General features: G+C 58.4%; 7 protein-coding genes across 7 annotated transcripts; 4 read left to right on the forward strand and 3 right to left on the reverse strand.

Annotated features, from left to right (window-relative positions):
- Positions 1-453: 453 nt before the first annotated feature.
- On the reverse strand, positions 454-2,188 carry SPRG_18824 (hypothetical protein; the record flags this gene model as incomplete). The annotated part of the gene is made up of 9 exons (XM_012338650.1): positions 454-599; positions 646-739; positions 784-888; positions 931-1,053; positions 1,097-1,186; positions 1,242-1,301; positions 1,382-1,636; positions 1,687-1,989; positions 2,042-2,188. The coding sequence occupies 9 exons, from the start codon at positions 2,186-2,188 to the stop codon at positions 454-456; spliced, it is 1,323 nt and encodes a 440-aa protein (XP_012194040.1).
- Positions 2,189-2,897: 709 nt separating this feature from the next.
- On the forward strand, positions 2,898-3,393 carry SPRG_18825 (hypothetical protein; the record flags this gene model as incomplete). The annotated part of the gene is made up of 2 exons (XM_012338651.1): positions 2,898-3,079; positions 3,132-3,393. 2 exons carry the CDS (start codon positions 2,898-2,900, stop codon positions 3,391-3,393), a joined length of 444 nt encoding a protein of 147 aa, XP_012194041.1.
- A 114-nt stretch (positions 3,394-3,507) lies between these two features.
- SPRG_18826 (hypothetical protein) lies at positions 3,508-6,405 on the reverse strand (the record flags this gene model as incomplete). The annotated part of the gene is made up of 13 exons (XM_012338652.1): positions 3,508-3,629; positions 3,676-3,804; positions 3,869-3,979; positions 4,019-4,177; positions 4,224-4,414; positions 4,464-4,702; positions 4,748-4,891; positions 4,944-4,957; positions 5,013-5,102; positions 5,155-5,472; positions 5,520-5,736; positions 5,782-6,197; positions 6,255-6,405. 13 exons carry the CDS (start codon positions 6,403-6,405, stop codon positions 3,508-3,510), a joined length of 2,301 nt encoding a protein of 766 aa, XP_012194042.1.
- A 1,156-nt stretch (positions 6,406-7,561) lies between these two features.
- Positions 7,562-8,449, forward strand: SPRG_18827 (hypothetical protein; the record flags this gene model as incomplete). The annotated part of the gene is made up of 2 exons (XM_012338653.1): positions 7,562-8,107; positions 8,156-8,449. The coding sequence occupies 2 exons, from the start codon at positions 7,562-7,564 to the stop codon at positions 8,447-8,449; spliced, it is 840 nt and encodes a 279-aa protein (XP_012194043.1).
- Positions 8,450-8,611: 162 nt separating this feature from the next.
- On the forward strand, positions 8,612-9,906 carry SPRG_18828 (hypothetical protein; the record flags this gene model as incomplete). Its single annotated transcript, XM_012338654.1, has 2 exons — positions 8,612-9,327; positions 9,351-9,906. 2 exons carry the CDS (start codon positions 8,612-8,614, stop codon positions 9,904-9,906), a joined length of 1,272 nt encoding a protein of 423 aa, XP_012194044.1.
- Positions 9,907-9,996: 90 nt separating this feature from the next.
- On the forward strand, positions 9,997-11,254 carry SPRG_18829 (hypothetical protein; the record flags this gene model as incomplete). The annotated part of the gene is made up of 3 exons (XM_012338655.1): positions 9,997-10,711; positions 10,762-11,082; positions 11,133-11,254. 3 exons carry the CDS (start codon positions 9,997-9,999, stop codon positions 11,252-11,254), a joined length of 1,158 nt encoding a protein of 385 aa, XP_012194045.1.
- Positions 11,248-12,501, reverse strand: SPRG_00489 (YjeF). The gene is made up of 9 exons (XM_012338583.1): positions 12,461-12,501; positions 12,241-12,416; positions 12,150-12,183; positions 12,039-12,098; positions 11,939-11,994; positions 11,829-11,889; positions 11,681-11,783; positions 11,516-11,639; positions 11,248-11,470 (listed from the first exon to the last, which is right to left on the reverse strand). Exons 1-9 carry the CDS (start codon positions 12,491-12,493, stop codon positions 11,281-11,283), a joined length of 837 nt encoding a protein of 278 aa, XP_012193973.1. The 5' UTR covers positions 12,494-12,501; the 3' UTR covers positions 11,248-11,280.
- Positions 12,502-12,560: the final 59 nt, after the last annotated feature.

The raw sequence follows: 12,560 nt of genomic DNA on the forward strand, positions 1-12,560 counted from the left end.
CCTTAACACGGCGCCCGTCCGGATCAACCAAGTCGCGCTCCTCGACGCGACCGACGATGCCAAGCGGACGTTCGAGCTCACGGCGCGCTCCAAGGCCGTCTCGGCGATGCTTTTTGCGGGCAAGAAGATCAAGGAGCCCATTGCGTGGCACGGCCCGATCGTCATGAACACACAAGCTCAGATTCGCGAGTGCTTTAACGACATGCGCAGCGGCAAGTTCCCGCCCAAGCGCGCGCCGTGGGACTACAAGACGCTGTCAGCGTTCCCCGCCGACAAGAAGCCAACGCAGTAGGGTGTCGCCGTCAATAAGAACGAGTCGTAGCTTATGATTTGCATAGAAAATCATATTCGCATGGAGACGACGTTGTTTCGCAGCGAATTCCATTCTGTAGCTTGCTTTTGAACAGCCGAGATTGCGTTTAAACAGATTGTCTATTGACGAGCGTTGGAAATTTAGATTGCTTGGTCGTTGGTGGCCTTCTTAAACTTCTTGCGAAGACTCCGGCGACGGCTAAAACCCTTGGTGAGTGCGCCATCAGCGCCGGCGGCCTTGATTTCCTTGTACACGAGCTCGTTTTCGCGCCCAATAAAGTTGGTGACTAGTGAAATACAGTCTTCTCAAACTCAATACCGAGGTCGCGCTACCTTTGCCAGTCGCACCACCGCGCGCCGTGCGGCCAATACGGTGGATATGCGTCACGACATTGGTCGCAAACTCAAACTGAATCACGTGGTCGACCTAGGCGCCATCATCGCACCCGATAGAATCTCAGTAAAAAGTACATCGCGCGTGTCAAGGCCGCGGGCAGCAATGTCGGTGGCAACGACGACCTGGCGCCCCGTCGTCATGGCGGCCAAGACATCGGAGCGCTCGTCCCGAGCCACTTCCTAGCGTGCTTTTGAGCCAAAAAAGTTGCCCAACGAGTGTACCTTGTGCAGTGCGCGGCAGGGAATGTTGCTCGCGAGAAGAAACTCTTCGAGAGCCTTTGCACTCGCGACCGAGTCGACAAAGATGAGTACGCTGCCACTGGACTCGTTGTCGGCGGCCAGAATCTAGTCGACGTGAGATGTCTTCGCTGCGTGCGTCGCGAGGAACCTCCAAAAGACGCTGCTCCCGCTCGGCGCGGTCGCTTGTCTTGAGGTGCAGGAACGTCTGGTCCAGTGTCGAAAGCGTCCGGTGGAATTGCTACGTTGAGCGTTAGAGCTCAATGCCCTCGGTAATGATATCAAACGAAGCATACGTCGGTGATGGCGTAGACGGCGTCTGGGAACTTGCGCTTGAGGTACTCGCTGACGGCCAGCTTGCCATAGGTTGGGATTGTGGCGTACAGAGATCGTCGTCGTCTGTAGTAAGGTCTGTTGAGTCATCATCTGGATACACATGCAAGTGGCGTGGGAAGGATATCGCAGCGAAAATCGTCTGGCGCGGGTACGACGCCAGCCCCACGGGCTCGGTGCTATCGTTATCGCGGTGGAATCCGGGAATGTACTCGTTCGAGGCCGGGTCCACGAGTGCTTGGTTGCGGATGACGCCAAGCACTTGCTTCGTATCGCGCTCAAAGCCACCGCCGAGAAGCATATCGGCTTCATCAACGACAATCATTTCTACCGAGACCAAGTCCTTGGCCGATGCGTGCTAGATTCATGTTGTGAGTCCATTGGCTGTTTTCATCCGCAACGTCGTACCTGCAAGATGGCCTTGGGCGTGCCGACAAGCACGGGCGTACGGCGCGGAATCGCATGCGTCTTTGTCAAGCACGCAAGCGGCACCTCCGGGTCCAAGCTCTGCACGACGCGCTCGATCTGCTTGACGAGCTCTTGGTTGGGCACCATGATGACCGCGATCGGCTTGCGAATCGCCGTCATCGGGTGCGGATACGCCCGAAGGCGCTGCAGCAGCGGCAGCACGTACGTTAGCGTCTTACCGCTGCCCGTTTCCGCGCCAATGACCACGTCAGGACGCGCTGGGTCGAGCACCATGGGCACCGCCTACGTGGACGGCGCGCTGGTCTGCGAAGCGGAGGAAGGAGAGGTGGTCTACCTCACGCTGGACTTGGCTGGGCGTCGCAATGCCTTGGGTGGCGAGGGCCGAAACGAGGCTCTCGTCGAGGCCTAACGTGTGGAAGCGCGGGCTACGAGGCTGCAGCAGCAGCGCCGACCGCGCCGAGAGTCGCTGGAGCATCATCATTGCAGTGTAATTCAAGCGAGCCAATCATCAACGTATTTCACTATAATAGTGTAAGATGAGAATAGTGTATGATTCGAACGACGACATTGGAGATCGGCAATGGCGAAGGCAATGAGATGCTATTAGGGATGCAGGACTCGTTGTCAATTCTAACTTTCTTCAACTGCATCAAATGAAGGTCACACTTAATGGCCGTGCGTGTGGGGTCCCAACTGGCTCGTCGCACGAGTTTTGCTGTTTAAAGACCCCTCAAACGACGAATAGTGCGAGCTGCGATCAGCTACCGTCTTCGCCTCAACGTGGCCCTATTGTACTAACATTATGTAAGCTCGTTTTGCGTCCAAAACCTGGGCTTGAATACAATGTTCGTTTCAAACGCGCACACTCTGTCTGTAACCAGCATTGCGCGTTTCGGTTACGTGCAGACCGCTTGTCAGAGCCACGAAGATATCTGCGAGACCCACCTACGAGCAAGATGGAGCAGCGATCTTTGACCTTGCTCTTCTTGCTCCTGCCGTTTGGTGAGCAAGCAATCGTTGTGTTGGATGATCCAACACAGGCATTTGAGTGATCCAAGTTGGATCACTCAAATACACACTATTTAAGGGAGCTTGGGTTCTGAATCCGGATAATCGTGATACGGATACGGCGCGCACGACGGGTTGGTTGGCCAGTGGCGAAAAGACTCGGGAAGACCAGCAGGAGCAGCATGATGCGCCGGTGTGTGATGCAAGCGCGGACCTTCGCGACCAAGAAGGGCGCCGCCGCCACGGAGAAGCGTGGCGCCAAGTCGGCCAAATTCAAGGCCACGGCCAAGAAGAACGACAAGGGCACCGACTCGGGCAAGTACGACGTCATGCTCCGTGCGCTCAAGGGCCGCGACATCCCGGCGTACGTCAATCCATTCGATATGCCATTCGCATGCTCATCATGCACTACACAGGCCGGAGTGGACCGAGGCCGAGAAGCAGGAGCACTTTGAGATTGGCCGCAAGTACAACTCGATGACGTCGATCCGCCACAACGCGCTCATGAAGGACCTCCAGCTCAAGATCAACTTGAAGTGGGAAGCCATCAACGCGCTCCCGACGCCCGAGTTGAGAGCAGAGGCGCTTGTCGAGGACTTTTCGCTCGTGCCCATGACCCGCGGCTTCCCGACGTGGACGCCGCCGATCCCGGGCTTCAAGCGCTTCCGCGACGACTAAATCAAGTCGAGCAACGATCATGACGTGAACGGATTGCTGGCTTCCGATTTATAACATACTACTAATAGATAGACGACACTACGATATGGTACAGGACGGGCGGACGCTCCAGCCTCATCCGCTCTTGGGCTCGGGCTTGGCGAGCCACTCGCGCACGTTCTTTTGAATCACGAGCGATGCGAGCGCGCTCTTCTTCATGTTGGCAAAGTTCTTGCGGCAGAGGATGCCCCGCGCCGCTACATACCAGTTTGTGAGACTCGGTTTCAAGGGCGAGGCGCGCACCGGCCTGGACTTTGATCGCTGTGTTGCGCTGCTGGAGGTAGCTCTTGCGCACGAGCATGCTCCGCGTCGCGGCTTGCACGGTCACGGCCGCCCGCTCCATCTTTTGCTTGGCGAGGCTCTCTTTCGCGACTAGGCATGATTGATGCATTCGACCCTTGTCGTGACCACTTCATCGTGACCGGAATACTAGTACCTTCTTGCAGCTTTTGCGTCGTCTCGCGCATGTGTTTGTAGCTGCGCCGCAAGAGCCATGCGCGTACGTTGGTTTGGATCACACGCGCCTCTTCCTCGAGCAGCGCCAGCTCTACTTCATGTTGAGAGACGTCTAGAAGCTGCGTTCAACCGTCGGGGCCCATGAGCTGCATGGCCGCCTCCAGCTTCGTCACATCCGAGTCGTCCATGACGCTGCTGACCTCCATGTTGTCGTGATCCGAGTCATGCTCGTCGTAGTCGCCGAGACTGTTGCTACGGCGCTTCGTGCCCAGCGACAGCGCACATTTGTCTATACAAGAGCATCGGACCTCGCAGCTTATTACCCGAGACTCTACCGTGGAGACTCATGGTCGAGAAGGCGCCGAGGAGCAGCTTTCGATTGTGCTGGTCGCTCGAGTCTTGGTCGTGAAAGAGCCCAAACGACTTGAGTTCTGAAAACGAGAGGTTCGATGTCGCTTTCGGCGGCGACGGCTCGAGAATGCTGTGGAGGTACGCCGCGACGTCGTCGTGGCCGCAGTTCTCGGCCCTAAACACACGTTTCTGCGCATGTAGTATGTACGCGGGAGCGAATGTACCGGTCGGCGGGCGTGAGGCAGTCAAAGTCAAACATCGTCACGTCCGCGTTGTGCGCGAGAAGCACCTTGACGACGCCGAGGTGGCCGCAACCGGCCGCGAGATGAAGCGCCGTCTGGCCTTGCACGCTGCGTTGGTCCACGAGCGCACCGTGGGCAAGCAAGAGCGGGACCAGCGGCGCGCAGTTGTAAAAACTCACGTAGTGAAGCAGACTCAGTCCAGCATCATCGAGCGAATTGAGCTGGAGCCACAAGATTCAACAACGACAAAGGTATAGAAAATGTACCTCCTCGAGGAGGTCTGCGGACGTGCCGGCGACGGCAACGAGCTGCTTCACGACGTCTTCGATGAGCGTGTCGGAGAGCGACCCGAGTTCTTTATCACTAAGTGCTGCAACTGCCGAGTCATCGAGGAGCACGGGCGAGGATTCCTACGCCCAACACGGCTGCTCAAACGTCGAGGGTTGACCGCACGCATGGTACCTCGAGAACGTGAGCTATGCACGCACCCATTGACGCGTGAGGCCAAAGACCGTATGTAGTTGGACGTACCCGTCGGCTGCAGCGTCGGCTTGGACGATATCGCGCGCCGAAACTCGGAGAGGCGCTCGACGACGCGAATCTTGTACTGCCGCTCATGCGCTACCAAGAGGGTTAAGTCTACGGGCGAGGAAGCAAAGGAAACGTGGCGTACGGTCATACTGGTCGAGGGCGAATGGCTGGTGCGTACAGGCGGCCGGAGGACTGCTCACGGATCGCGTCGTGTCCGAGTATGCGCTCATCACGTCCGCGTCGTCAACCGCAGACCGCGCGCGCTTCATGCTGTGCGGCTCACTGAGCGTCGACTTGGTCTCGTTTGTGTCGTCGCTTAGCATGTCTGTGTCCTGGAGCGCCTGCGTAAAGGTGCTACCCCGGTACTCGAACTCGCGCGGACTCGACATGGGCACGACCGTGCCGTTGCGGTACGTGACGATCGTGAGCGGGACGCGGCCGCCCTCGAGGGTCATGGGCGCTACCCACTCGTCAACTGGCGTCTTATCGAGTAGGTAGTCTGTTTACCTGTGCAGCGAAGCACCGTGGGTGCAATGCTTTCGGCAACGACGGTCGCGATGGCCCCGAATTGCACGAAGAAGGGCGTCGCTGGTGGCAGCGTCTCGGAGGTGCAGATGAGGAGCTTGGCGCCGCCCGAAGTAAAGTCCCAGTTGGGCGAGTAGTCGGTGATTTGGAGCGGCGCCTGGGTTTCGGGTAGAACGGAGAGCGCAGGGATTGGCAGCATCTAGTCCGACGTTGCATGAGCCATCGTGATGCAAGAGTGAGCGACCTTGGGCGACGACGATGCGAACGACGCGAAATTATCGTACACATCTTGCATTGCATGGGGGTCGCTTGACAGGTCCATGTCTCGGAGAAGGTCGACGTCCTCCATAAAGGTCGTGCTGCAATCGTCGTCGAGGGGCGGTGTTGGCGCGAGCTTCGGACTGCGTGGCTTGCTTTTGGCGTCATCGAGGTAATGCACGAGCATGTAGCGCGGGTCACCGACGCGCAGCACGTAGCTGCGTCGATGGAACGACGCGGCGTCGGCCGAGTGCGCGTACGCACCGAGGACAACGAGCTCGCGGTTGACGACGAGCTTGGCGCGGTCTTCTCGGACCATGGTCTCGCTTCCTTTCTTCTTCTGCCACGTCCATCCATCCTTCCTGTAGTCCATGGTGGCAGCGCAGAAGAAGAGGGATCCGCCTACAGCACATTTAGCACGTGATGTGGCATGGCGGGTATCGGTCGCATGCGTCGTACTTGGCGGCTGCTGCTGCGGGCTCAGGTAGACGGGAATCGCTGCCTGGCAGGCCTTGGCATGGAGCAGGAGGAACGCGATCTCGTCCTTGTTGAGCCAGCGGTCCTTGGCGGCCGTCGCCAGCCGCGCCGCTTCCATCGCTGTCGCGTCCATTCCGTATCCAGTTGGCCGGATCGCGGTCGCCGACGTCTTTTTATTCTGAAATTGATGATACACCTTGGCCTTTGTATGTGAGATGTCTCTCGGTGTTTATATTTGGAGCCACGGACCTTCGATAGCGTCGTGGTGTCGCTGATTGGTCCGTTTCATGATTTATTCCGGTCACTGGACCGCTGCGTCCATGAAAGTTGCGATCTTCCTGCCCGCAGCTGCGCGCCGTCCGAGCCACTCAAACAATGCGCCCGCCACCCACGGCTGTAGGACGTCGCTGTGGATATGGTCGTCTTAAGCCTCATTCGGGTGCATGGACATGCGATCGAAGCATGCTTACGACCACACGTACGCATGGGTGCAGAGACAGAGGAACAGGAAGGTTGGCCGCGATTTTGGCGCGTCTCGTGACACCCAGGGCAGTAGGAGTATCATGGCAGTGTATCTTTCTGGCCTTTATCACATGACCATTTGCGATCATCCGTCGCCGGCCACGCTGCGCGCATCTATATCGAGGCTGATGCAACGGACCAGGCTACCGCGTCGTGGACAAGGCCAGCTACAAACGAGAACAGCTAACGAGTACCGGTAGTACGCCGACTCTTGCCGGCCGAGCAGCGTCCTCTGGGCGTAGAATTATGTGTCACGCTACCGGGCAGTCAGATTCGGTGTGTAACACGGGCGAAGACTTTTTTTAAGTGCAACATGGCGAAGCTTGGGATTTGTATACTTTTGGTCGTCGACTCTGCCACGCAGGCGACAGACCGATCCCCGTCCTCCTGCTCACATGGCCGAGCGACCCCACGGCAAGTCTGAACCGAATTTGACGCGCCGTGTCTCCTTCGACGCCAGCGCCGCCGCCCGCCGCAACACAATGTCGGCCATGGATATGGACTCGCTCATGAGCACGATCAACAACGCCGTCGCCAAGATCTCGGCGATTCGCGAGTCGTTTGAAGAGAACCCGCACTACCCGCCGCCGCGCCCTTCGTCGTCGTCGTCTCGGTCGTCGCTGCCCAAGACGCGCAGCCGCCCGACCATGTCCCGCACCTCGTCCTTCGAGCAGCATGGGCTTCCGCGGCCACCTCTCTCGCGCACGAGCTCGACGTCGAGCACGACTTCAAACGGCAGCAGCTTCTCGTCGTCGCCGTCGCTTGTCATGAGCCGTGGCAGCGGCAAGTCGGATTTCGACTCGGACGATGGCAGCGACGCCGTCTCATCCGATCGCGGTGGCATCGTCAAGGCCAAGGCGTCGCTCCCGTTTCCGTACAACAAGCTGCCGACATCGCTGGACCTCGACTCGCTCTCTCCATTCAAGGAGGCGCGTGCGATGCGCATGCAGGACATCAAGGTCGCGTTCCACAACGGCCTTCCGCAAGAGTTTTACAAGGCGATCGGCCGCTTTCTGCGCAAGATCATCGAGGTCAAACGCCGCTTCCAGAAGCTCAAGCCCATCAAGGACTGCTTCCTCGGCTCGGACGCGGTCGGCGCGCTCATGTTTTATGGCTTTGCGATCGACGAAAACGAGAGCATCTTGCTCGGCAACGTGCTCCTTAAGCTCGGGTACATTGAAGACGTGCATGGCCCGGCGGCGACGATCCTCAACAAGTCGGACGCGTTCTACCGCTTCTCGAAAGCGCTCGAGTTCCACGACGACAACGCGGCCTTGTCGCTCGAGAACGACGCACTCGCCAACGCAGCGGACGTCGATGCGCCCATGGAGACGTATGCGTTCTCGGATGCATCGGACGAGATGCACGCGCTCATTTCGGAAGAGAGTTTGGCGATCTTGACGCGCGTCTTGCACCACGTGCTCGAGAAGAAGAACAAACTGCTCTTCCACAAAGGCCACGTCGGCTGCTTCATGGGCGCGGAGCTCGTCATGGCGCTGCGCGAGATGAAGATTGCGACGTCGACGATCGACGCGATCCTTGTCGGGCAGTCGATGTTCGAGGACCAGCTCATCGCGGCCGTGGACCCTCGCACGTCGAGCTTCCAGAACCGGTACACCATGTTCCGCCTCGTCACGACCGCGCCGTCGGTCTGAACAGTACCATTGGATATTTAAACGCATCGATGGCTTTGAAAGCAAAGTCTTTTCAAGCGGCTTCCTCAATTATACCGTCTTTTTCACAGGTTTGTTTTCAAAAGACGGGAAAACGAGAAAACCGTCGGCCGTTTTCGGTTTGGATTGGGAACTTGGCGCGCGATGCGACCGACAGGAGGACGGGCGACGACGCGGAAGCGCAAGGTCTACGACCGCTTCATCCCGGACCGAGGAGCGACCAACATGGAGATCTCGGCCTTGAACCTCGAAGATGACCTCTCGGGCCATACGACGCCGTTCCATGCAGCGCTGGGGAAAGCCGTCCTCGACGAGTACTCGGTCGCAACGGTCCCGATCATCGAGTTCCGGAAGCGCAACAAGGGCTTGAGCCCCTGGCGGCTCCCGCGCGCGCTAGGTGATCCGTCCGCGTCCCTGCCATCCTCGCCCGTCATCTACCGCCCGAAGAAGAGCCTTGACGCGCCCAACCTGCTCGACGACTACTACACCAACGCGTTGACGTGGGTCAGCGCAGAAACCTTTGCGGTCGCGCTCGGGCCCGCCGTGTACCTCTACAACACCCGAACCAACTCGATCTCGGAGCTCACGACGCTTCGAGGCGACGCCGTCGCGGCAACCTCGCTCCTGCATCTTCCGCCCGGCGACCTTGCGATTGGCACGTCCAGAGGTCATACCGAGATCTGGGACGTTGCAGCCGAACGCGTCAAAGTTCGATATCGCAGCCACAACTTCCGCGTCGGGTCGCTCGCCTCTGTCGAATCCATCCTCACGTCGGGGTCGATGGACTCGAAGATTATCCACCACGATACGCGCATGGACCGCTGCCGGCCGTTAGCGACGCTCGGGGCCATTTCGGAGAGGTGTGTGGGCTCAAGTGGTCGAGCGACGGCACGTATTTGGCATCCGGCGCCAGCGACCACCTCGTGTGCATCTGGAAAAAGGACTTCAACAGCCGGCGCCAGTTTCCGCTGCACACGATTCGCGATCATTGCGCTGCAGTCAAAGCACTCGGTTGGCGGCCGCTCGGACCAAGCGCAGTGCTGGCGACGGGCGGCGGACGCAGCGATCGTACGATCAAGCAGTGGCGCATCTCGGTCGACGCATGCACCCTTTTGCGGTCGACCGATGCTGGCGCGCAAGTCACGGGCCTTCTCTGGTCGCTGCCGCAGCACCACGCTCACGACGAGCTCTTGGCGTCGCAAGGTGGTGACGTCGTCGCATACAGTGCGGCGTCCATGGCCCCCTCGGCCAAGTACGTTGGCGATGCGGTGCGAGTGCTTAACATGGCGCAGTCGCCGACCGGTGGTTTGCTCGTAACGTCTGGGGCCCACGAGGTTGTCCAGCTCTGGGACGGACGTCCTCGACTAAAATTTGGAACGGCGCGACGGCGCAAGACAGCACCCTCCTCGTCCTTGCTGGACGTTGGACAGATCCGGTAGGTCGGAGAAGCCGCGGTCACCGCTTTCATCTAAAGGTATTTTTATTCTTCGTCCGTTGCTTCGGTGCTGGCGTCAGTTGCAATACACGCCATGTCGACGACGACGACACTGCAGGTCGCTGGAGAAGTGCTATCGCCGTCGTCCAAGACGCTCCGTGCCGGCGGGCCTTGGAACAATGCACCGCTGTACGGTGATGGGATCTTGGAGGCCAACGCGAGCAACGAACGCTCGAACGGCAGCCTCGTTGTGCCCGGCTTTGCACTTGCCGATGCCTTCGGCGTCTTGCTTTGCATCCTCATTGCGCCGCTGGGTGTTCCGCTGTACTTTATCTTTCTCGTGTATCTGCTGCCAGTGTTCACGCTCCTTCGACTCTATCTCGCGTGTCTACCGGCGCCGACGATGCGAATTTCGCGCCACTGCGGCTTCCAGCTCACGTCGTTCGTGCTCTTCCTTTTGACGCTGCCGCTGTTGCTGCTCACGGCTCTCTACCTCACTCTGAGCTTGGTCGTGATTGCGCTCCCGGGCAGCATTCTCTACAGTGTTATCACGTGCAACATTCGCCACTTCTGCCGCAACATGGCAGTGCTCAAGGACCACCGACGCCTCGGCCATTGGTCCTGGAACGACATTGTCGTCGTCGTGCTCGGTCAAGTGCACCGCCAAGGTGTTGGCAAGCTTGCACTGGTCTTTCCGTGCGTGTGCCTTGTTGTGCCGATCCTCAAATACGTCTTTGTTGTGAACCCGTTCCTCTTCCCGCTCAAGGAAACGTTCACAAACCAGTGGACCGAGGCGATGCCCATGTCAGGTACTACCTTTGCCGCAGTGTGCATATGGAAGACACATTGTCTGCTTTAGACGCGACCATTGTGTCGTCGATTGTCAAGAGCGTCGCATGGTCGGTCGTCGACAAGTCGACGCGCGAAGAGATTCGCAACGACCACTTCTCGGCCAACTATCCGTTGCCGGCAGCGAAGGACGACGTTGTCGTCGGCATCCAAGTCATGTCGATTGTCAACTTGACCAACTCGATCCACAACGTCGAGAACAAGCTCGTGCGCAGCACGACAGCGAAGCGCGGTCTCTTCCGTGTTCCGCTGTACTTGTACAACCCGTTCCACATTATGACGGGGTACGTCGAGGTCAACCTCCAATTCGGCTTTGCGCTCGAGCACCCGAGTACGTAGTTTTTCTTGTGTCGGAGGTATCGAGTCGCACTTGTTTTGTAGTGTGGTGCATCACCGGCACCAACTACTTGGGCAACCTGTTTTACAAGAATGCCAACGTGCTCTTCTGGAACTACGCGCCACAAATCGCGTACAACCTCAAGAAAGACCCACTCAACGCGTAGCAATGTCTCTGCATAATCTGTGAATTCTATGACGACTCTCGGAGACGTGTACAGGAAGCCACATCTAGAACGATACGCCAACGACGATTGTGACCTGGTTTCTCATGCACGCGCAACGGTACTAGGCTCAACATCCTGGACTTGTGGCTGCCAGCAGGCAAACTGCTGGGCACCAACGTACTTTGGCATCGAGAGCAGGACTTTTCGGCAAGAGCTCTGGTGGAGAGAAGACTCAGTCCTAGGCACAAAGCAAGTACATACCGTGGCACGAAGCGGCCGCCAACGTAGTGGGTTGTGTTGGAAGGCGACAGAAGCTGCGCGCAGAGCTTGGGTGCTGTGAGGGATATGAGCACGGAAGGCATCAAGCCGCGGCCCGAGACGTTGCCTACGCCATGTGAGCAAACGAGCGTTCAAATTGGATGGTGCCTTGCTCGACGTCCCAGCCCGACGGAATGTCGATCGACACGATCGGTCTTGTCGTCGATCGGAGCGTTGTGATCACGTCATCGAATGGCGCGCGTATCTCGCCCTGTCGCTGAGCATGAGACTCAGAGGCTGATGCAGCACGACAGACCTGGAAGCTAAAGCCGAAGATGCCGTCGAGGATGCACATATAACGCGCGTCAATGGTCTCCCTAACAATCGACACGTATATTGTCCATGATGCATCCTTTGAGAGCGTACTTGGAGAGATCTCGCAGAAACGGAATATCGAGGTCTTCGCACTGCGTGACCAAACGCTACGCCACGTGATGAGGCTCATACGCGCGATCGAAAGTCGGACCTCGTAGAGCGGGTTCCTGGGCACTTTAGGGTACAAAATTTCGGGCGCAAAACCAAAGTGCTACGGGGACAGTAGCAGTATACGTACGCGAGGCCCAGGGCGCGAGTGTACCTTGAGGTGGCGAGCCGCAACCAAGGCATCGCCTCTACTCGCGGACGTGAGGGCTAGCATAACACTGTCAAGCCATGGACTAAGTTAGTACCCGTTGTTGCCAGGACCAGCGACGACGAGCATCGGCGTCTCGCGGGTGTGCTGGAACTCGTGCTCGACAACGGCTGCGACGCTGAGACCCGCGAGCTCCATGAGCTGGTCGATCGAGAAGGCGTACGTCGACATGAGCTCTTCGTCGATGCGCTGCGCTTGGGCCTGGTTGAGGTACTAGCGCCAGCGCTTGAGCCAGAAGCGCAGCATGGCCGTCGTACCCGTAGGGCCGTCGTCGGTCGTGCTGCCGCCATCGCTGTCGAAATCGTAAGTGCGCCACATAGCCGACATGTTTCGTATATGCTTATTTCTAAGCGACAA

The sequence above is a fragment of the Saprolegnia parasitica genome, assembly GCF_000151545.1.
Source record: "Saprolegnia parasitica CBS 223.65 unplaced genomic scaffold supercont2.1, whole genome shotgun sequence".
Taxonomy (NCBI): Eukaryota; Oomycota; class Saprolegniomycetes; order Saprolegniales; family Saprolegniaceae; genus Saprolegnia; species Saprolegnia parasitica.

Coding starts and splice junctions, on each gene's coding strand:
- SPRG_00489 (XM_012338583.1), bottom strand. CDS start 12,493: ATGGCGGCAGCACGACCGACGACGGCCCTACGG. Junction 12,184..12,240: donor GCTGGTCCTGGCAACAACGG/GTACTAACTTAG, acceptor GTCCGCGAGTAG/AGGCGATGCCTTGGTTGCGG. Junction 12,099..12,149: donor TTGCGGCTCGCCACCTCAAG/GTACACTCGCGC, acceptor CTGTCCCCGTAG/CACTTTGGTTTTGCGCCCGA.